Here is a 22,142-nt window from a genome sequence, read left to right as displayed (position 1 = left end):
ATGGCGAGGAGGAGGAGCGGGAGCAGCCGCAGCCGGGATTGGGGGCCGCCGGCGCCGCCCGCCCGGCCGAGGGGAGGAGGAGGAGGAGGCGGCAGGAGGAGGAGGAGGAGCGGCGTCGCGGGCCGCAGCGAGCGGGCTGGGCTCGGCGCGGCTGCCCCTGAAGATGGCGGCGGCGGAGGCGGCCGCTGCTCCGGGCGGCGGGGGCTGCTCGCCGGCGGGCGGCGGCTCGGTGCCCGTCCTCTTCTGCTTCTCCGTCTTCGCGCGGCCCTCCAGCGTGCCCCACGGCGCCGGCTACGAGCTGCTGATCCAGAAGTTCCTCAGCCTCTACGGGGACCAGATAGACATGCACCGCAAGTTCGTGGTGCAGCTCTTCGCCGAGGAGTGGAGCCAGTACATCGACCTGCCCAAGGGCTTCCTGGTCAGCGAGCGCTGCAAGGTGCGCCTGGTGCCGCTGCAGATACAGGTGAGACCCGACGGCGGGGCAGTGTCGGCCGCCACAGGTGTGTGTGTGTGTGAGAGAGAGAGAAGGAAGGGGGGGGCAGACCCGTCCCGCCTCCGGCTGCCCCTGCCCGGCCTCCCCCGCACCCCGCCGGGGAGAAGCGGCGTGGTGAAGCCGCCCCGGCGGCGGCGGGTGGGGAATCCCGGAGCGGGCTGGAGCCTCGGGCAGGGATGAAGCCCCGCAAGCCCGCGTTGAGTGATTTCACCGCGGAAACTTTTTGTTTTACTCGGGCAGGTGCGCCCCGCGCCGCACGCCGGCGGCTCAGCGGGCTTTGCCTGCTGCCCGGCGCAACTTACCTGGCCCCGTGAGTGGGAAAATAGCCCGGCGGCCGAAATAATCAGTGCTTCTGCTTTAATACAGGCGGCTGGTGCTGTCCGGCCTTAACCGGAGGTAACGCTCCCAGGTGGAAGCTCGAAGGGTGCCGGTAAAGAGGGCTTTGCCAGAGCTCGGTCGGGGTCTCTGGGATTTCTGTATCGCTTCTTGCCCCGAAAAGCGTGTTCACAGAGTGGTAGGGGTTGGAAAGGACCTTCGGAGGTCGTCTAGTCCAACCCCCCCTGCCAAAGTGGGTTCACTTTCCAGTTTACACGTCTGTAACTCGCTAGTTTTGTGGCCATAAACCAGGAAACCAGACTGCCAGACAGATACAGTACGTGTGTTTCATACTAAGATATCTTTATGCACACTGGAGATTCGTGCCAGTCGTGCTGTAATAGTTGCACTTGAAGCAAAATTGCTTTATCCTTCTCCACCATGAAAGAAGTCAACTTTTTAAAAAAAAAACAAAAACAAAAACAAAACACAAAACAAAATGCGTAGTTATTGTTTTAATTCAGAACATTCTTCTTAATTTATAATTAAGAAGTTTTGGTTTGTCAAGCCAACATTACTAATAACATTGCTCATCTTCTCTTTCTGTCTCCAGAAACAGTCTAATTCACGCTGTTTGTAAACCCTGCTTAATCATAGTGTCTTGAACCCATAAACTTTCATGGTGGTCTGTTCACTTAGACTGTACATCAAGATGTCTTTGGCGTCTTTTGTCCTTTCCTTAACCCTATGTATGAAAGAGTGGTTAAGAAGACCACACTAGTTGACTAACTTATTTTGTCATTTATTATTCACTTTGTCATTTGTCACTCTTTGTATCCAGTTTAAAGCCTTTCAGCTTTGTGTGTTGGGAACTGGATGGGGACCCAGCCAGAGAAGCTGGAAAGGACAGTCTCTCCAACTTGCAAAAAGAGTTGGTATGGGTGTTAATTCAAGCAAGGATTTTAAAAACAGAATTTGTGTAATCTCTGTGTGTAACAGTGGTGCAGGTTGGAATTTTGTTTTTTATTTGTGTGTGCAGATCGCTGCTCTGCAAAGACTCTCTTGCAGATGGCTTCTGCACTGAAACTGTAAGTGCAGCCTGAACATTCGTAGCAGGATGTACATCTCGGTGTAAAAGGTCAGTGTTGAGACATGGAAGGATACGTCATTCCCAGGGTGCAGATGCACTACGCAGCTTTAACTGGCTGCAGGGATTCAGGATGAGCCAATATCTAATGCATTAATTGCCAAATTAATTAGCTGTTTTCACCGATACTGTTGCAATTCTGTGACAATGGCAACTGTTGATATGAAAAGGATGGTAGTTGTGTAATTATTTTAGTTGCCTCCTTGATGTGTTTCAGCAGCTGAGAATGAACTGGAGACATCACAATGGTGTCAGTCAGCTCGCCTTAAGCCACCGGCAGGTGCACAGAGATCACTTGTTTGGGGAACATTTGGTCTCATACAGTCACAGCTGCGCTTTTTAAGATCTTTAGGATATACTGATGGGAAGATTATACTTTCTTTCCGTATGTTGATTCATGAACTGCCACTATTGTGTGCCTTCCTCTCCACCCCACCCCCCCCAATGCCCCCAATGTTTTATCTGCAGTTACACATGACATAGGTTTGACAACTCTGCATGTGGCATATAGTCAGTTGAAATACCATTTTGAACGTGTCTTGCAAGAGGGACAACTTTTGCCCGCTGATGTGATTAGACTTGTATATTTGGAACGATATATTTGGTTTAATATTAAGTTTCACAGACACTAGCTCTGTATCCCCAGGCAATAATTTCAGCATCTGTATGTGTGTGCTTTATAAAATGTATGTGTGTGTGTAGTTAGGGATGGCATTTTAACCCCTAGGGTGGTAGCGCCCATGAGCTCTGGAGCGGTATCCTCCTGTTTTGATTCCTGTGCAGACCTGTCATGGAAGGATTACCTTTTGTTGCAGTAGCTCAAGAAGTGTCATCACCAAATGGTGTTCGACTGAGCTGTTTCAATTTCCTGTCCCTGCAGTTGAGGGGGTCAGTAATCTCATGGAGAAGTCACCATATGTTGCCCTGGGAAAGCTGTTCCACGCAGCTGATCTGTACAGGGACGTTTGCCCTCCGGTTGTATTTGTGCCTTTGTACTGTGCTTGTGCGTGTAGGTTTGTTTGGTTTAGGTGTCCTGGCACAAAACAGCCACTTGAACTTTTAATGGCCACCCAGTGTTAGGCAGGCTGGTGGATGCAGCAAACCCCGATGTTCAGCCTCGCTGCTGCTCTTGAAGCTCCTCAACCACCGACTTGCAGTGAGGAGGGACTTTTCCTTTGGGCTCTCCCAGCTGGTGAGGAGGGCATTTTCTTGCACCTTGAAGGACTGAGTACTAGCAGAAAGGAACTATCTGCTTTTCATGGATTTTATGTACTTAAAAGTTTTAACAGAATTATATTTATAGTTGTGGCAGGGGAATGCAGGACTACGTTAACTTCTTCTAACTCTGAATGCAGTTAAATAGTAGTACTAAAACTATTGTGTTTTGCTGTAGCTACTGTCGCTGCCTTTGGAGGAGAGAAGCAGTAAGGAAAAACATATTGGAGATATCAGAAGACACGATAGCTATGCTTATTACAGCCGTGTAATAGAGGAGTTCAGGAAGCATTCAAATATATGCCCGAGAGATGCTATTTCACAGTCGCTGTCATAACTTCAAGGTGACTTCTCTTTAGCAGTACTTGTGCTCTGCATTTACAAACTTGGAACCTTAAGATGCTGGAGCTAAAAGCATAAAATTATTAGTGAAATCATTGCATAAAGCACCTCTGCTTCAGGGTGTTTTTTTGAAAGACACGTTAATGTCTCAGGCATATCTTTCTTGCAGAAAGCTGCTTGCAGAACTATACTTAATTGTTGCTGAAAGATAAAGTAAGTAAAATAGAACTATTTATACACAGATTTTCACTCTTTTTACACATATCTAGTATTGCTACATTCGGATGCTTTGGAAATAGGAGTAACATTAACTTAGGAGCCTAAGTACATTTTCTGAAGACCAGGAAAAGCCAAAGCATAAATTGCAGCATGAGAGTCAGGTGAGGTGAGTTGTTTGGGCTTTTTTTTTTTCTTAACTGTGCAATTATAAATTCTGATACATTAATGCTGCAATTAAATACAATGTTTCCAAATAAATAAATTTTAAAAACTCAGTCCTTGGAACCTTAAAGAAGGAAAAAAAAAAAGACTGAAAATATTGAGAGGTTTCATCAAATTCAGACTCCTTGTTTGTGTATCTTTACAGCAAGAATTTTGATCATTTTGGATTTTGATGGAGAATTTTGAACTGTCTTAATTGTATGAACATCATGTGTTTATCTGACTAAATGTCCTTTTCAAATGCTGAATTGCATATAAAAGGCTGCATTTGGCTTAGCATAAAGTAAATATTTATATTCCAAAGTTGAAACACTTGTAACCTATTTTTCCCTTGAAATGCTTATTAAACTAAATGTCTTCATTTTTTTTTTCCTTTGAAAGATAAGCAGCAAAGTAAAACTGAACCTTACAAATTTCCTTTCAGAAATATAGGAGAAGAAAATATGATAGTCAGCTGCTTTTCGTTGTTGTCTTTTTATGCCATCCTTGGAATACCAAGGCTGTGAAGTCCTCTGCTCTGCCCTTTTAGTGGGTAACCTTGGCAAGAGATTTATGAGGTGACTAGTGATGTCACATGGGATTATTTCTCTGCTTCCATTTTCTTTTTCATTACAAATACTGGGGCAAAATTGCATTTTGTATGTATAATTGTTCCCTGAAGTTTGAACAGGGAACATACAGATAAGGAGCCAGTACATGTGAGTATTTTTGTAAAGCTGATTCTGTAATTACAGTATTTCATCACAGTCACATTTTCTATGATTAGTAATAATCAGCAGAGATAAAAAAGGTGTGAAAAACCACCTGTCCTTTCCCACCTAGGCCTTTTCTAGAGTAGGATTTAAAGCTGTATGTAACTCGTGACAGCATACCTTTAAATCCTGGTCTGGACAAGGTCCTAGAGATGACTTCTTTAGCTGGGTAAAAGAGCTGCATCAGGTTACGTGTCCATCTGACGTACGTATTCTGGTTGTGCTGTGGGTAACTTCCAGCTGGAAGGAAGAAAGCCCTAACAGAGAGGTGAAGGTAAACAAGATGGAAAAGCTTATATACTATGTGGGGGAACTTCAGGTGATTTGGTGTTGGTTGCTTTTTGTTTGTTTGTTTGTTTTCTTTTGAATTTAGGTTGTTTAATAGTATCATGGCTTAGTACGTGTTATATTCGTGATGGATTCGGACAGGTACCCTTTGGCTGCAGTGGCTCACCATCCTTGCCCAGCCTGCTTCTCCTTGGAGTGAAAGCAAGGAGGTCCTGGCATGCCGGCCCAGGGTTTGATGTCTGGGTGTAGGTTTGCCCCCACCCTGGCTCACTGGCAGGGTACGGCACTGGAGGGGTGCGGGTGGTCATGGTTTTCACTGTCAGGGTGAGGTGGTTATTTTCCACTGTGAGGTGGAGGTGTCCCATGTCCCTGATGCACGTGTGGCCATGGAAGGGGAAGATGGCTTTGAGAGCAAGCGAGCGGTAGGATTTATGTGGCGTGTTGATGAACCAGTAAACAGAAACTTTCCTTTATACATAGCAGATACTGCTGTGAATTTATTTATGGACTGCATTAGCTACTATTTATGAAACTTAATTTCAAACCACTTTCTACTGCGCTCTGTCCTTCCTACATCTGCTATTCCAAGTAACGCCAGCAAGTGTTGATTTTTTTTGATCTTGCCATCTATTTCTTCTGGTTTCTTCTTCTTCTGCCACATGTTGCGTGGTTTGATTCAGACTGCAAGTTAATCAGAAACAAATATGAAAATCAATATAGGAATTATTTGTGTTAGATTTTGTAAAACTTGTATTTAGCAAATATATACTTGACCCAACTTTGTTTTAGAGTGCTGGTGGTATTAAACTGAAGGCAGAAATTAAATCATATTGATAATAGAAGAAAGTATATTTAAGGCTTTTGCTCCAGCTTCCTGTGATGTTTGTCATAAATACATGGTCTTATGAGTCTAGTGGAAGTCTGTAATAAGGATGCTCCTTGGCTGGAAAGGCAGTCAGTTTTCTTCTGTGCTTCACTGTCAAATCATAATAATATTGAATTACACTCTATAAGAGCTGTTCTGTATCCACTGTTTGTAAATATTCCGTCATCTGTCATTGGTGAAACTAAGGGCAAGTACTGCTTTTGCAGAAGGTGCCAAGCTGGGAGGAGCTGCAGGCATCTGAGAGAGCAGAATTCAGGCTTTTCATAACAAGGTGAAATAAGATGCAGTTAAAAATGAAAGCAACAAGGTTAGAAATTATTTCTACCTTAGCATAGGAATTATCAGCTACACAAATAAAAGATGAGGGAGAGTTCAAGGGATGATTTGAGATTAAAATGCACCTCAGGAGTCTAAGTATCATCAATTATGAAAAGAGCAAATAGCATGCTGGAAAGTACAAATTGAACAGGGCCTGCAAGGGCTGTGAATTGACCGATCTCTGAGGCTCTTCTAGTGCTGAGAAGTATTATGGGCAGAGAAATGCTACTGTTATAGTAGTATTGGGTGCTTCACTGCAATTTGAAAAGCACCCCAGGGAGGGCAATGAAAATGGTTTGAGTCGTAGGAGGAAAGATTGTAATATTGGATATGTTTTAGAATAAGGGAGGGGAAGGACTAAAGGGAGACTGCATCTGAGTCTTGAGATGTGGTAACAGGTGGTCGTGCATGGTTATGCACGTGAAGGAGAATGGTAATGCTCTTGCATTTCAAATCCACCATGGGCAGAACTGGAAATAATGTTCTAAAATGTCAACAAAGGAACTGTGGGTGAGAAGACACAGCAAGGTAAAGATAACAGAGCTGTGGTATGGATTGTATAGTAGCTATGTAAATTGTGTATTGTTGATAGGTCAGACCAGGTACATGTCTGTGAAGAATATTTGTGTTTGGATGATCCTTCTGTAGAGGCAGATTATGCAGCTTCTTGAAGGCCTTCCCGGTCTATTCTTTCTTGTTCCTCTGCTAAGGATGGTAGTGCTGTCCACTGCCTTGGCATAGGAAGGTGGATGCCAAGGCAGTAGACTAACTCTACGTAGATCACTGTACAAATCTATGATGGTTTCCAGTAGTTCAAAATGGTCTTAAAAATAATTGAAGTGGTGGAATGATTTATAGAAGAAAATAATGGTCTTTGCTTGTCATATAAGAGCCAAGACAAAATGACACCTTTTCTGAGTAGGAGGCACAGTTATAAATATTGTCTATTCCAATTACTTTATTTTTGCTGCTGAGCAGTAGGAAAGTTAAAATTCATGATTGACTGCTCTGATGGTAGTAAGTGCCAGAGTCGGAACAGGTCATGGTAGGTGCTCACTGTGATGTTGAGTTGTATGTTAGTACTTCCCACCAGCTGGCTTCTGCATTGTTGAAGCATGTAGATGGATGGTGTTCAAGAACAAGGGAATTATTCAGTATTTAATTTTATTTTCAAGCATACTTGGTCCCAGGCCTTACTTACTACATGGTGTAGAATCACAGAAGTGTCGTTTGGGAGAGATATCAAAGAGGCTGCCTTTCCTAACTTTTATGCAAAGTCAGTTCTTGATCAAATCAGCTGAATTACTGAATGTGGAAAACCACTAAGGATGGAGATCCCACCACCCGTGGTAACTTGTTTCAGTGCAAGTGTACCTTCCTAGTGAAAAAGATTTCCCTGATGCCTCTTGTGATGCTCTTCTGTCTTCCTGTGGCATCAGCGGGTTCTGCATTAGAGCATCTGCTTTATGGTCATTACTGCATTTGTCTTTGTAACTGCTTGTATTAATAGTATTGCCAATTCCTCAACAAGGACTGGAGGAACTGCAGTTATTTGGCAGTAGTAGTATACTGAATCTGAGGGGTTGGGGAATTTAGCGTTTACAATTATAACACACAAGTAATTTTCACAACAGTTTGAACAGGCCATTCTGTATGGGAGCTCAGAAGTGTTTTACTCAGGAGATGTGGTGAATCAATGAAAGATCTGGGTCTAATATTTAAGGATTCTTGATTCCCTTGTGGTGAGTTGACCTTGGCTGGCCACCAGGTGCCCACCAAGCTGCTCCATCACTCCCCCTCCTCAGCTGGAAAAGGAGAGAAAATATGACAAAAAGCTTGTGGATCAAGATAAGGACAGGGAGATCACTTACCAATTACTGTCACAGGAAAACCAGTCTCAACTTGGGGAAATTAATTTAATTTATTGCCAATCAATAAAAGAGTGGAATAAGAACAAATGTAAAAATGCTTTCCCCCCACCCCTCTCTTCTTCACAGGCTCAGCTTCACTTCTGACTTCTCTACTTCTCCCCACAAGTGGCACAGGGGGATGGGGAATGTGGGGTGCAGTCAGTTCATAACACTTTGTCTCTGCTACTCCTTCCTCCTCACACTCTTCCCCTGCATGGGGTCCCACACGTGGGAGACAGTCATTCGTGAACTTCTTCAATGTGGGTCCTTCCCACAGGCTGCAGTCCTTCAGAAACTGCTCCATCATGGATCCTTTCCACAGGGTGCAGTCCTTCAGGAACGGATCGCTCCAGCATGGGCCCTCTGTGGGATCAAAGGTCCTACCAGAAGACCTGCTCTAGCATGGGCTTCTCTCCATAGGGCCACAGATGCTGCCAGGAGCCTGCTCCAGCATGGGCTTCCCACAGGGTCACAGCCTCCTTTGGGCATCCGCCTACTCTGGCGTGGGGTCCTCCACAGGCTGCAGGTGGATGGATATCTGCTCCACAGATATCTGCTCCACCTCTGTGGGTTGCAGGGGGACAGCCTGCTTCATTGTGGTCTTCACCATGGGCTCCAGGGGAATCTCTGCTCCGGTGCCTGGAGCATTTCCTCCCTCTCCTTCTCACTGACATTGGTGTCTGCAGAGTTGTTTCTTGCGTGTGTTCTCACTCCTCTCTCCTAGCTGCTGTTGCACTGTGTTTTTTTTACCCTTTCTTAAATATGTTATCACAGAGGCACCACCACCATTGCTGGTTGGGTCAGCTTTGGTCAGCAGTGGACCTGTCTTGGAGCTAGCTGAAACTGGCTGTGTCCGACATGGGGCAGCTTCTGGCATCTTCTCACAAAAGCCACCCCTGCAGCCTCCCCCCACTCCCAAAACCTTGCCACGTAAACCCATCACATCCCAGCTCTTCCAAAATACACTATTTTACAGATTTTGTAACTTTGTTTTAGTTTAAAACATCACAACCTCAGTTTGCAAAAAATGAAGTGTATACAATTAATGGCTACTTCCCACAGGCAGTTTATTCAATTTGATTTATCAGCGTGCTGAAAAGCTCCTGAATAGATGTAATTTCTCTTGACTTGCCTTACAACTAAATGATAGGATGTTGCTGTTTTCTTTCCCTGTAGCCTCCAGCTGAATCCTTATCCTTTGCTTCTGCAGGTAGTGCAAGTAATTTCGTACAAACACAAAGCACTCTTTCAAAGTGTGAGAAAATGCAATCTTTGATTTCTTTTTTCTTACCCCCTCCCCCCTTCTACCGCACTCTGTAGCCTGTAGGAGGGAGGCTGGGAGATTATTTTTATCGTTGAAAAATATTCAGTTCAGTTTCTGGTCATAATACTGACAAGCTTTTCTGTTTTCGTTCTAGCCTTTGGACTCTCATCAGGTTTGTGCTAAAAGATGTTATAGACAAAACTGAATACACAATAAAACTATTGAAAATATTTGGACATAGAGTATTGAAAGCAAGTGGAAGTCTGACTTTTTTTTTTAACTTTAATTTACCTAATTTTATGTCAGTTCCAAGAGTTGTGCATTTAAAAATTAATTGGAGGAATGTAATTTTGCTGTTGGTACTTTTTCTTTTTTTCTTTTTTTTTTTTTTACAGAGCATACTTTAGGCAGTATGCTCTGCTGTCCCCCTTCAAGCTTCAGAAGTTTCCATGTACATTTTCGTGTGTCTCCCATCTAATAAAATCTTGGTTGCCTATTGATGACTGTACTATACTGCATAGGATCAGCTGTTCATTTGAGTTTAGAAACATACCAAAATCAGGCTTGAAAAACTTTTGTCCTATTTTGACTTAAGTATCATTAAATCAGTTACCTGGAAGAGGTGTTGCAGAATCTTTCTCATTCTGCTGCTTTTCTGAAAGGGTCTTTGCTGCCACGGAAAAACTTATGTTTATTTTGTTTTTCAGATGACTACTCTGGGCAACCTGACACCCTCAAGCACTGTGTTTTTCTGTTGTGATATGCAAGAGCGATTCCGGCCTGCCATCAAGTACTTCGGTGATATCATCAGTGTAGGCCAACGACTGGTATGGTTTTTGCTTTACTTCTTGTAGTGAGTTTTGATCATGCATGTAAATTATTATTTTATACACAGCCAGGTTACTGGTTATTCAGTTTCAGGTAATAACAATGTCTTTGCTATTATCATTCTTTAATAATTTCTTTTCTTCTACGCTTTTCTTTCTGCCCCCTTGCAGCTCCAAGGAGCACGGCTCTTAGGAATTCCAGTTATTGTAACTGAACAGTATCCCAAAGGTCTTGGCAGCACTGTGCAAGAAATTGATTTAACAGGAGCTAAACTTGTGCTTCCCAAAACAAAATTTTCAATGGTTTTGCCAGAAGTAGAAGCAGCATTAGCAGAGATCCCTGGAGTCCGCAGCGTTGTCCTGTTTGGAGTAGAAGTACGTGCCTTGCCATTCCTGTACTTGTAATGTCTGTTGGCCCACAATGGTATTGGGCATTGCTTTCTGTAATTAAAAACCAGACAATTTATATTGCTTAGAGCTCCTCTACAGATTAAATTATTCTTGTGTTGTCTTTGATATTATCTCATAATAAAATTTGAAATTACATATTTGTAAACTTGTCTCAAGCTTGGTTGGCATTTAAGACTCACATTGAGTTCCCTAGTAATCTCAGGTGTAGAAAAATACATGTTTGAACCCTAATTAATTATGTGCTCTAATTTGGCGTTGTGCTACTTGTGTTTTATAATAATGGTTTGTTGGTGAGTGTTTTGCCTTTTATTTCTTCTCTGTAGACTCATGTCTGCATCCAGCAAACAGCACTGGAATTAATTGGCAGAGGTCTGGAAGTTCATATCGTAGCTGATGCCACCTCATCAAGAAGTATGATGGACAGAATGTTTGCTCTTGAGGTAAGTTTCTTGGTGAAGGCTTTCTCCACCTTGGGTCTGTATGTTAATTTCCCTGTTTATTGTAAGCTAACAAAGAATTTCTAAGGACAATAAGCAGTGGACAAACATAGACTTGAGAAGAGGTGAATGCTCTGATTCTCAGAATAGCTTCCAGGATGGAGAAGGATTACTGCTTTATTTTTCCTCCCTAAATTGTGGTTGAATATGTGGAACTCAGTTTGGTATGCTTGGATTTTAAAAGTGATTTTTTTGTTGCATTCTAGGTTACTCTGTATAACCACTAGCATTTTAAAAGTGGTATTTTCTTGTGGAGTGTTATCTGTGCAGCAGAGTAAAAGTGCTATAGAGCCTTTGGTTTTGTTGTTCCAAACAGTATTTGTGGTCCTGTTGAAATTCCTTGAAATGCAGTGGAATATAGTAAGTGATCCAGTTCAAACTTCCTTCTTGTATGTTTGTCCCTCCCTCTGCTCTTCCTCATCCATGCAAATTAAAGATTAATCTCAAGACTCTGTGATTATAGTAAAGATTTCCCCTGCCCCCTTTCTAGGAGCTTAGTCTAACTAATGTTGAGAAAGTGGAGATAAATGTAACAAGATTTAAAAGCACGTACCACTATGTGGTAGCAAATTCATGCAGTTGATTTTTTTTTTTATAGTGTACTCTAACTAGTTTACAAGGATCACTGTTGGAAATCAAAAAATGATATATACATTAAGTGTGGCAATTTTTGCCTCAGGCCCTAACAATTAATTTGGAAATTGGAACTAACAGTAACTACAGCATTTTATACTTTTTTCATAGATTTGAAGACGACTTTTAATTTCTTCTGTTTCTCATGAATAAGAGAATTAAAGGCTAAAGGAAAATCACCAGCATATAGCGTTTGATGAAAACCATGACTTTGATTAAGTGAAAGCTTAATGTCATCTGTCACGTAAAGCATAGTGACGCACACAGAGTGCAGGAATGACTGAAATCATGGACTTCCCAAGACAGTGTGGTACAGCAGCAGTAGCAGACGAAACAAATATAGAAGAATTGAAATCTGTTTCCTTTATTGTTTATGACTTTGTACATTTGATTATGACTTACACTGTGTCTGCACACATAGAATTTGATTCAGTGTAATAGCAGTTAAAGCAGTGACTAGCTAGCTTTGCTTTTCTTTCTAGTCAAAAAGGTATCAATCATCTTAAAAGCATGGCTGGTTGCAAAAGCTGTAATACAGGCAAATTGGTTGGTTTTAGGTAACTTTTTAGTGTGTTTTTGCAATGTTTTCTCAGTGAGCACAAAGGAAATGTTTTGCTATGGTCCCTCAAGTAGTCATCATTAAAATAGTATTCAGCGAATGTTTGCTGGCTTGCTGTGATGAGCTAGCCAATTATATGGCAGTAACTCCTTCTCCTCCTCTTCCTCCTCCTCTGTGGCTATGCGTGCCAGCATCGTCTCCTTTTTGTGCTGTAGAGGCTCTCTTAAAAATGCTTCTGAGGGCTGTGGGCTGGAGCAGCAAGAGGCAGGTATGCTTGGGAGTGTGAGACCGGGAGAAAGGGACACCTGTACTGGGCATGACAGTAATCCTGATTGACCATGGCGATGCATTTCTTAGGGAAGTTAGTAAAATACCAAAGCATTGGGTAATCCTGCTTTAGTCTCACTGTGCAGCTGATAGTTCCTAGTCACACTTTTTTGATTGGTTAGTCTGACATTATCTCTTGTGCAAACTTGCTCCACATCTGATGAGCTGAGGTGAGGTTCATTGATCTGGCTTCCCTCGGTCATTCTCCTTACCTTTCTGGGAAGATGGGTGTAACATTTACCTTTTCCCAGTAACACAGCCCTCCTCTGGTCACAGTGACCTTTCAAGGATGATACAGAGTGTCCTTGCAGTGGTAACAACCAGCTTCATCAGCAACCTCAAATAAATCCCATCTGGTCCCACCCAACGCTTCAGTTCTCCACATTTCCCCTCACATAGCATGAGTTTTGATGATGCTGGTGACAAACATGCAAATACATGAACAGGTGTACTTAGGAAGTGTGGTTTGAATTAATTGACAGCCAAAGCTTTCATGCCTGCTTGGATGACCCTAAAGAGTCATTGTCTCCACTTCTGTTGCGTGCTTAAAAATGACAGAAGGCAAAAGCTTGCAATAAAAAAAAAAAAAGAAAAACAAAAAAAAAAAAACACCCAGAAACCAAAAATCCCTCAAATTTTCCATTGATGAAATAATTGAACCCAACTGGCCAAGGTTGTCCCTCTTCTTAATCTCTGCCCTGTCTGATAAAGGTGCCTTGTGTCACCGCTTGGTCTGGAATTGAGCCAGTTTAGTCTGTTCCTGCTGGATTTCTTTTCTGTTCTGCATCTGTCCTACTTGTTCCTGCAGTGTGGATATAACACTGCTTGCTTGCTGCTTTCCCTCGTCTGAAAGACTGTGTTCTAAGAAAACTTTCCCTTTCCTTGGAAAATCATCCAGTATGCTTAGCACATGCATCTCTTCATTCCTATTATTCTCAATACTGCATAAATTATACTTAGCCCTAGAAGTAGAGTATAAGCCAATGCCAGCCTCTTTGACGTTTTGGTATGTTTTGCTTCTAAAGAGAAGACATTATCTTTTTTCAATCAGCTTTTCTCCAAAGGCAAGGTTCTTCAACAGTCTGTTTTTTCTCTTATCCATACTAGTTAAAAGCAAAACTTTTGTATTCCTGGAGAAGTACATCTTGAAAACATTGCCATAATATTTCATTTTGATTTTCCTATTTTTCTCTTTTGTTTGTGTATGTGGTTTAAACAAATGTGTCTTGTACAGAGTAGGAGAGCTGGGGAAGCTATCTGCTTTGTTTCAACTTAAGAATATCGCAAGGCTTGCTGCCATTATTGCACGCAGGAAATATTAACTTGAGTAAATCTAGCCCAGTTAATATATCACTTTATTGTCTGTAGTTACATGTACTCTGCTGGTCCCCTAAGATTAATAACATTCCCTCAATTACTTTGTAATTGAACAATTAAACAGCAGTGATCTATGTCTGCCCTCTTTCCTTTAGCAATTACATGAAACCTGTCTGAAGCCATATGTATCTGTATTTTCTTCCTCTTGCCATACCTTGGCTCATTCAGAACCCCGTTATATTTGGTGGAGCATGCAGCTGAGTAGAGAATGACAGAGATCCATGATGGATCCATGAAGACTTTTACTGACAAAGCATCTGTATGATTGCTGGGAAGCTGATGGGGGGCAGGGGGTGGTCAGCCTTTTAAGTAAAGATAACTTCTCTACGTAGGAAACAACCACAGCCTTAAAAGTCAAAAAACTTTGCAATAAGTCCTGTGGCTTTGGCTACGTGAAATATTGCTCTGTTTATTTGCACACTTACGAGATCTAGCAGGCCTCTTCCAGTTTTGCTTTCTATGCAGCGATGTTTTTTTATTCTCTAGCCTCTGAGAACTAACTCGGGAGTTACTGAGGCTGTAATGAGATGTTGGTTAAAAGGAGCTGCTGTTGTGCCAGTATGATTTATAAGGTCTGTAGAAGAGCTTTTTGTTCTGTCTCCTGAGATTATTAGTACTAGCGTGCTGTGCAGTCCAAAGACCTAAGTACTAGTACATAACAAGCCCTGAAAGAGAAATTGCTACAATTAAATTTCTAGTTTAATGCCTTTAGCTTGGATGGACCTTGCTATTTTCTTTTTCCCCAGGACTTTCAAATCTGCGTGAGAGTGAAGAAAGCTATCCTTGGGACCATGCAAGGGGAAAGGGTTGTTAATAGAAGAGGGGGGTGTCTTCTGCCTATTAAATCTGACATGCGAAAAGAATCCAGTCCAAGTAGGAAGCCTTATTTGTAATCCAGGGCAGCTTTTTTCCTCAGTAAAGTCTAAAACCAGTCACTTTTCATCTGAGTTTTATAAATGGCACTGCTAAGAAATGCTGGAATGGAATTGACAATACTTTTGTTAATAAGAGGTGTTTTTAAAAATACCATCTCTCTTTCCTACAAAATGTATACTCATTCACACTTGCAAGTATCTCACATTATTCTCTGTCTGTTCTTTTCTCCTTCAGCGTCTTGCTCGTACTGGAATTATTGTTACTACTAGCGAAGCTATATTGCTGCAGCTGGTAGCTGACAAAGAACATCCAAAATTCAAAGAAATCCAAAATCTTATTAAGGCGAGTGCCCCTGAGTCAGGGCTCCTTTCCAAAGTTTAAAGAAGATGTGGAAGAAGTGGATCTCATTGTCATCTTTAAGGATTAAGGAAAGCTGTAAGCGCACATGTACACCTCCTTTCACTCAAAGTTTGGTAGAAGTTTAAAATTAAAAATTGACATACTCGTGCTTGCCTTAGCAAAATTGTCTGGTTATACATCTGGGTGCCAGTATGTTCTGTTTAGTTACAGCTGTCAGAGGCTTTGGGTACCGTAAGACCCTTTTGTTGTCAAATTTCCTTATTTATTTAAAAAACAGAAGTTAACAGAGGTGCCTGCTAGTCTATACTATACACTGATTGTAACAGCTCCAAAAAGTGCATATTTCTGTGACATCTCCTGATTGTGCACTTTGTGAAAGCGCTCTGTGACATTCTGTTTTACTTTTGTATTAGTAGAAGATAATTATATATTGGATAAATGTGATGTGATATGCTTTAATGTTCTATGTAAATGAAGTATTTTAATAGGGCATAAGTTAAAACTGAGTAAGATATATGGGCTATATGTGCGCTTTTGTTCTCTAGGATAAAATTTAAGCGCTTTGCTTCATAGACAAGGCACATAGATCAAGCAGCAACTGATGTTTGATTGCTCTAGGTAGCTGAAGTCATAATAATCATTCATCATGACTTCTGATTATTCTGAAATTGACTGCCCAACCATGCACTTAACTGTACACAAAGAGAAAACTGTCATTTAATGAGTTCTTTATAGACAACTGGTGTAAAATCCTTCAGAACTAGCAGAAGATTACCAAAACTTTAAATAAATTGGCAATGCTAAGGATGTTAAAGAAAAAAAGCTTTTTAGCTTTGAGTGCTGAATCTGGTATTACATTTACATTTATTGGGGGGAAAGGGGGCTTTACCCTACTTCAGTTATATTGAATAATTCCATCTGATTTACTCATTTGGCCAAGTGAGATCTGAAAGAAACCTCAGCTTCAGTTTTTGTGCTTTTTTTTTTTGTTTTTGTGGGCTGCAGTTGGGTGGAGTTTGAATGGAATCAAGCCTAAAAGCATTCTTCAGAAAAATCACATCTTTAATTTCATGACGTGTGGTTTTTTTTTTCTACGTAGAACAAATCAACAACTCTTTTAACACATGAGTGTTCATAAAAGCACTTGCTTCATGTTCCAATGGTTTAAACAATGTTGTATAAAGTTTACAGTGTGACTGAGACATTTATTTTTTTAAATGAGTACTAGAAGATGTCATACTGAATGCTGATCTTTTTGGTAGAAAACCAATTAAAGTACATGTATTGTTTTAAACTGCTTATTTTCCCCACAAGATGGTCCTAAAAGAATCGTTTCAGAGTTACAACCTTTATATGTTCAAAACAAATAAAATGTTAACATTTGCTGTCTCTCTTATGCTTGTGATATTTATTGAAGAGCAAATCCTGAAAGCTGTGTTTGCCGTGGGCCTTATTCTGTTTTGTGCAGCTGTGGAATTTCCATAGATGTCATGGGAATTTTGTGTAAAGATCAAGGGTGGATAATGTCTAATAATTCTCGTCTTCTGCGTCTAGTTACAGTGTCATTTAGTGCTCCAAAATATGAGGAATGAACGTTATGCTTCAAGTTGGAGGCAGGGAGGCGAGTTGGGTTGAAGAACCTTTGTGCTATATCACTGACCTACTTTTTACCTTCTTTTCTGGTATATTAATCACTTTCCCTAGCAGTGTAAAGTCCATTTATATAAATCAACAGCTGTGAACAAAAATACTATAAATTTCTTATGAAATAATGGGTTTATTGCCTTGTCACCTTTTTTGTATTGATGGTACCTAGAGTTAGGAATTGAAGGAAAAAAGATAACAAGTTTTTTACTCATGTTTATTTTTAGAACAATATCAATTTCCTCAATAGCAAATACATAGGTTTTTGAGATAAGGGTATTTGTTACTAAAATTTTACCATTCTTATACAAACATAAGTTGGGGGACAGATGTCACAGTTCTTTTGCAAACGGTCCTTTCCTAACTGGGGTTTTTACCACAAGGGGAATTGTTTGGTAGCAAGATGGCACGAGAGAAGAATCTATAAAATACGTTGATATTCTCTGTGATTTTATTTTGGGGGGTGGGGCGTATTTTCATAGCTTTCTGTGGCAAACTAGATTTTTGTCAAGGTCCTTAGTTTGTGGTTTATTTTTTTTTCCATAAGCTTAAAAAATAAGAATGCAGAAATACCCAGTGTTATGCTATAAAACTGAGCTCTTAGATGTGACTTTAAGGGCAGACTGATTGAAGTCTTTCTCATTCATTAGATGGGTATCAGCATCAAGTTTCAGATGAGATTCTAAGATTGTTTATTTAAAAAGAATAGAAAAGGCTTTTCCATATTTCTCTTACATAAAGCGAGTTTATTCTTTCTGTCTTCAGGAGAGCATTTGCTTTGCTCCTTCGTGCTCTAACTCTGTATTTGCTGTTCTCTGACAAGCAGGTGTTCCCATGCAGTAGAACAGCAGAACTGAGCCGTGTGAGAAGAGGTCTGCAGGCTGTTGCATTATCTAGTGTAAGCGCTCTTTTGCCCTGCAAGGATATGAAATAAATTAATGAAATAACACGGAGGAGAATTGCTTGGGGGTATATTCAGGTGATTGTGAAGAAGCCTAATTCATCAAAGTGCCAAGCTGTCCTTTATTTGGAGGCTTCACCACAACTATGTCTAAGCAACACGATTGCCACCTGCTGTAGCTGGCTTCAGTGTAATTTCTCTTTCCTTGGGGAAGCAGAAAGACAATCCTTGATGCAGAAGGCTAGTTTATTTTTCTCAGTAGGTGTTCTGCTTCTGTGCAAAGTCGCTGATGTGTTGTTAGCCTTGCTGGAGTAGCTGGTGTATAAATTCTACACTAAATATAATAGCAGGCATGTGTGTGATTTAGTTTTTCTCTGCTAAACCTTTACAAAAATGAGTGTTTTTTTCCTTATATTATTTTTCTTATTTTTTTTCTTGTCAGTTTCTGTTTTGAGTTTAAAATATGATCCTATCTATTCACAGAACCATGGTCCTTTTACTATTTTTCCACCTGTATGATAAATTTGTATGAACTAAAGCAAGGTCTCCAGTACCCTTTGCAAAACCTGAAAATGGAGAGTGGATAAAAAATCGGCTGTTGCTAGCCAATGTTTTCTTTTATGTTCATCACAAATGTCTGGAGAAATGATGCCGTGAGATTGCTCCACCATCATTTCTGCACTTGCCTGACAGTAGTTCTCAGGTAAAAGCGCACTTAAAAAAATCATGCTGCTGATTGAGTGTGTTTCCTATTAGACGTCAAGGTGGGGCCCACTCCTTGCCCCCTCTACCCCCATATTTATTACATTACCTAAACAATGACATTAATCTTTCAGGAGAGAAGAATTAATATTGGTGTTTTCTTTTTGACATGAGCACTCTCGCTTTTTCTTTTAGAAGCCTCACAGATTATTTTTTTTTTTTTTTGTCCAGACTTTTGTTGAACTGAAACTCTTCTGCTGCTACAGATTTGTTCTATTACGTAAGAGATGAACATTCAATGCTTTGTTGCTTTAAAAATTGTGTTTCAGTTAAACATGGAGTAATAGCTGGAGCTGTGGAGCCCTGGAGAAAGGATGATATTAAGGAGGATAAAGACTTTGATAAGTAGTGATGCTGACTAGTACTGTTATGTAGTTCACTTGTTATTCTTCAAAGTATTTTCTACCATATTAAGTGCCATGGCAGTGACAGAAGATGTCAGTGATTCACAGAATCTGTTGGTTGTGTTGGTTTTTTTTTTCCTCTGAATAAATTAGAGGTAAACTATACTAGATGGGTATAACAGATGTCCTTCAGATAAGTTTAGAACATCTGCTCTGCAAATGGGCTATGGCAGGAAATCCTTGAAAAAAGTAGTTCTGTTTTGATTGTCTAGTGCTGGTTTCTTCTTGGTAATATCTGTAATGGCATACTTTCATGCAGCTGTTGTTAAGACCTTTCTATAATCTAAAGAAGTGCTTCTGGTACAGCAGAGGTTATGATTGATAATATGCTGCGGCTTCTTTTGGGGCAGAACTATATATAAAGATAAGGTAGAGTGTGCAGTCTGGTCTTTTATTACTCATTTGAATTGCATAACTTAGTTTTTCATATTGAGATAAAGGAATATTTGCAAAGGACTGCTGTGAATAGAAGGAATTTATTAAGTATTAGCATGCTTAGGTCAGCTTAATAGACTTACTAAAACCACCAGGGCTGGCAGCTCTCCTGCCACTGACAGCATTAGGCTTTGCTTTAATGAAACCCTTTTATCTGTTCAAGAGAGAAGATTGAGCAAACAAATGAAGAGAGCAGTTAATAGAGAATAGATGGTGAAGTGCAAAGGCAAAATGGGAAAGAAAACTTGTTTTCTAATTGTTACTGATTTTTTTTTTCCCATGGGCATGTTAAGAAGCTGGAACACTTATTAACAAACAATTACAGATCTTAAGTTCGCAAAAAACTGAGTGGGTCACAGCAGTCCTCTGTCTTGATGTGCACTTTATTCCCTTCCTGGCCTGCTTTTACCTTGTTTTCATTACTTTATAACTGTGCAAAAAGAAAACTATGCTAAGCTTTTTGGCTCTGAGTATCACAAAAATCTAAAATTGGGTCAATAATGCCATACAGGAAAGTGTTATCACTAAAACATGGTAAATATAGATTTATGCTCTTGATGCCTACTGGCTCAATATCAAGGTGCCATCACTTGGGAATCCCATGCCCTAAATACCATAAAGTACCCGCACGGTTCTGTTAGTGTTTAGTAGATGTGTTTGGCCCAATAAGTGTGATTAAAATGAGCAGTTTCACTAAAATTACTAAAGTCACCAGAAACAACACATCACAGGAGATGTATTACTCGTAATCTAGTAAGACAGTGCTAACTAGGTAGACTAAACTATTGTGTTGCTGTATAGAGTTTCCTTATGCAAAAGAGAACCCATTATAAAAATTGTAACTTGTATTTCTGCAACCTCTAGTGCAAGGATTAGTATATTAAAATTCCAGGGGGGTTAGGATATTAAAAATTCCAAGGTCAATAAATACTTAAATGGGTAAAATCTCACTCCCGTGTACTGTATGGGAGTTTTGCTGTTTAATTCAACAGGCCAGGCTGTTGGTCTTTTGTGTTTGATTGGAAATGAGCAGTTTAGTGAGCTCTGGTGTAGTAGCATGGAGCTGAAGCCCAGGACAGGGTTCTGAGCTCTTCTGGGGCTGATGTACCTGGCTCCAATGGTGCTGCTAATTCCTCCCTGCTCTGGTTTCTCTGGCAAGTCCTGGTACACTCATTAAACTAAGTAATGACGAGGTGGGTTCTGAGTAGCCTGACACAAATAGGTATTACATGGAATAATTTTAAAGTTTTCATACAATTAAAAGGAAATCAGTCTCCTGCCAGGTCAAAGAGCTGACAGGTAGTGTCTGCTATTGCTAAACTAAGTGGGATATACTTCAGGTACAAGCTGAGAATGAAAAGTGTATCTGTAAAGCTAAGGATTTTCCTGCCCCCTGCCTGCCCCTTTGACAATCCCCCTTCCTCTCCCAAAGTAGGAAGAGTTTTACTTAAAGCACAGCAGCAGAGGGAGGAGAATCTGATTTAATCTGCATCACGGTCAGATTCAGGCCGTGAATCCATTACATTGCTGTTACCAGTGAATAGTATGTATCGTAAACCTGCTCCAGTACCTCGAGCTACTCGATGGCATCCGTGGGTGGCTGTGACAGAGGTGACAAGAAGCATCAGTGCTGGGACCATCCAGAGGCTCAGAGCAGGCTTTGCCAGCTCCAGGAGACAGACCTTTGCAATGCACAGTATCAGTCACTCTAGGGAAACATTGCAAGAAGCCTGTGAGTGCAAAATAGCAGTTTTCCTCCTAGGAAGCAGAAGTAGTTGAACGCTTAGATGCATATCTCTGTACTGGGGTGACATTAAAGGGAAGAGAGGCTAAAGTCTGCTGAGGAACCATTCTTCCCTCCTCAGTGATAAACATCTCCTCTTGCAATTATGTGGAGATCAAGCAAAAGGCTGGAACTGAAAAGCTAAAGAAGAGCAATTTTATTGTTTCAGACAGTTATTTTATTTTAATGAGCACCCAGGAGGATACTCAAGCAATCTGCAAGAGGGGTTGAGACCAGCAGTGCATGACAATTCAAAGTCCCACGCTAGAGAAATATTGAAGATTTACCAAGCTCCAGTCTGTAAAATGAGATAAGCTTAGACAATTTTCCTGAAAAGCCATGATTTGCAGGGGTCACTGTATTCTATTAAGGGCTTGTCCTAAATCATATATCCATGCAACATAATTTCTCCTGTAAATAGTGTCATCATTTCTTTCAGAATGGCATATTTTAGTGTATTTTTAAACTTCTGAATATTAAAAATTATGTTGCTATTATCCTTAGTTTAAAACAATTGGGTAACATATAGCAGGTTTACACAGTGGATTTTCTGGTGAGGATAGCTAATGTGGTCTCCTTATAAAAATATATTTTCATGTTAGAAAAACTCTGTGTTTCATACTTTGTATATGGTAAGAAGAGTGTCAGTACCTATGTTCCATATTATTCATTAACTAAAATCCATGTATTTCTAGTGGACAACTGTCTAACAGAAGCTGAAGGGCTGTGCTAAAGTAATTTCCTCTGTGAAAAACCTGATCCAAGCATGCAAAGAGTGATGACAGAAAATATTTCTTGTAATGCATTGCGGTAGAAGCACTTTAGGGTGTGTAACAAAACACAACACCCTGCAGGGCATATGCATTGTAGCAATGAAGGTACAATAATATGAAGGTGGTTTAAACTCACCTTTGAAGGTGACTGTTTTTTCTCTGAGCTAGTGTACATCTGTATTATTAAAGTAGACTTCATGTC

The 22,142-nt window shown here is 40.7% G+C and overlaps 1 protein-coding gene across 1 annotated transcript; it reads left to right on the top strand.

Annotated features, from left to right (window-relative positions):
- ISOC1 (isochorismatase domain containing 1) lies at positions 1–16,797 on the top strand (the record flags this gene model as incomplete). Its single annotated transcript, XM_082497176.1, is given in 6 exon segments — positions 1–110; positions 112–463; positions 10,079–10,198; positions 10,370–10,573; positions 10,933–11,049; positions 15,113–16,797. Coding segments are annotated over 6 exon segments (1,050 nt in total). The 3' UTR covers positions 15,260–16,797.
- Between the last annotated feature and the right edge of the window lie 5,345 nt (positions 16,798–22,142).

Source organism: Vanellus vanellus, assembly GCF_965231255.1.
Source record: "Vanellus vanellus genome assembly, chromosome: Z".
In the NCBI taxonomy this organism is placed as follows: domain Eukaryota; kingdom Metazoa; phylum Chordata; class Aves; order Charadriiformes; family Charadriidae; genus Vanellus; species Vanellus vanellus.
The sequence above is the reverse complement of the archived record's forward strand: the minus strand, read 5'-3'. Positions and strand labels throughout refer to the sequence as shown.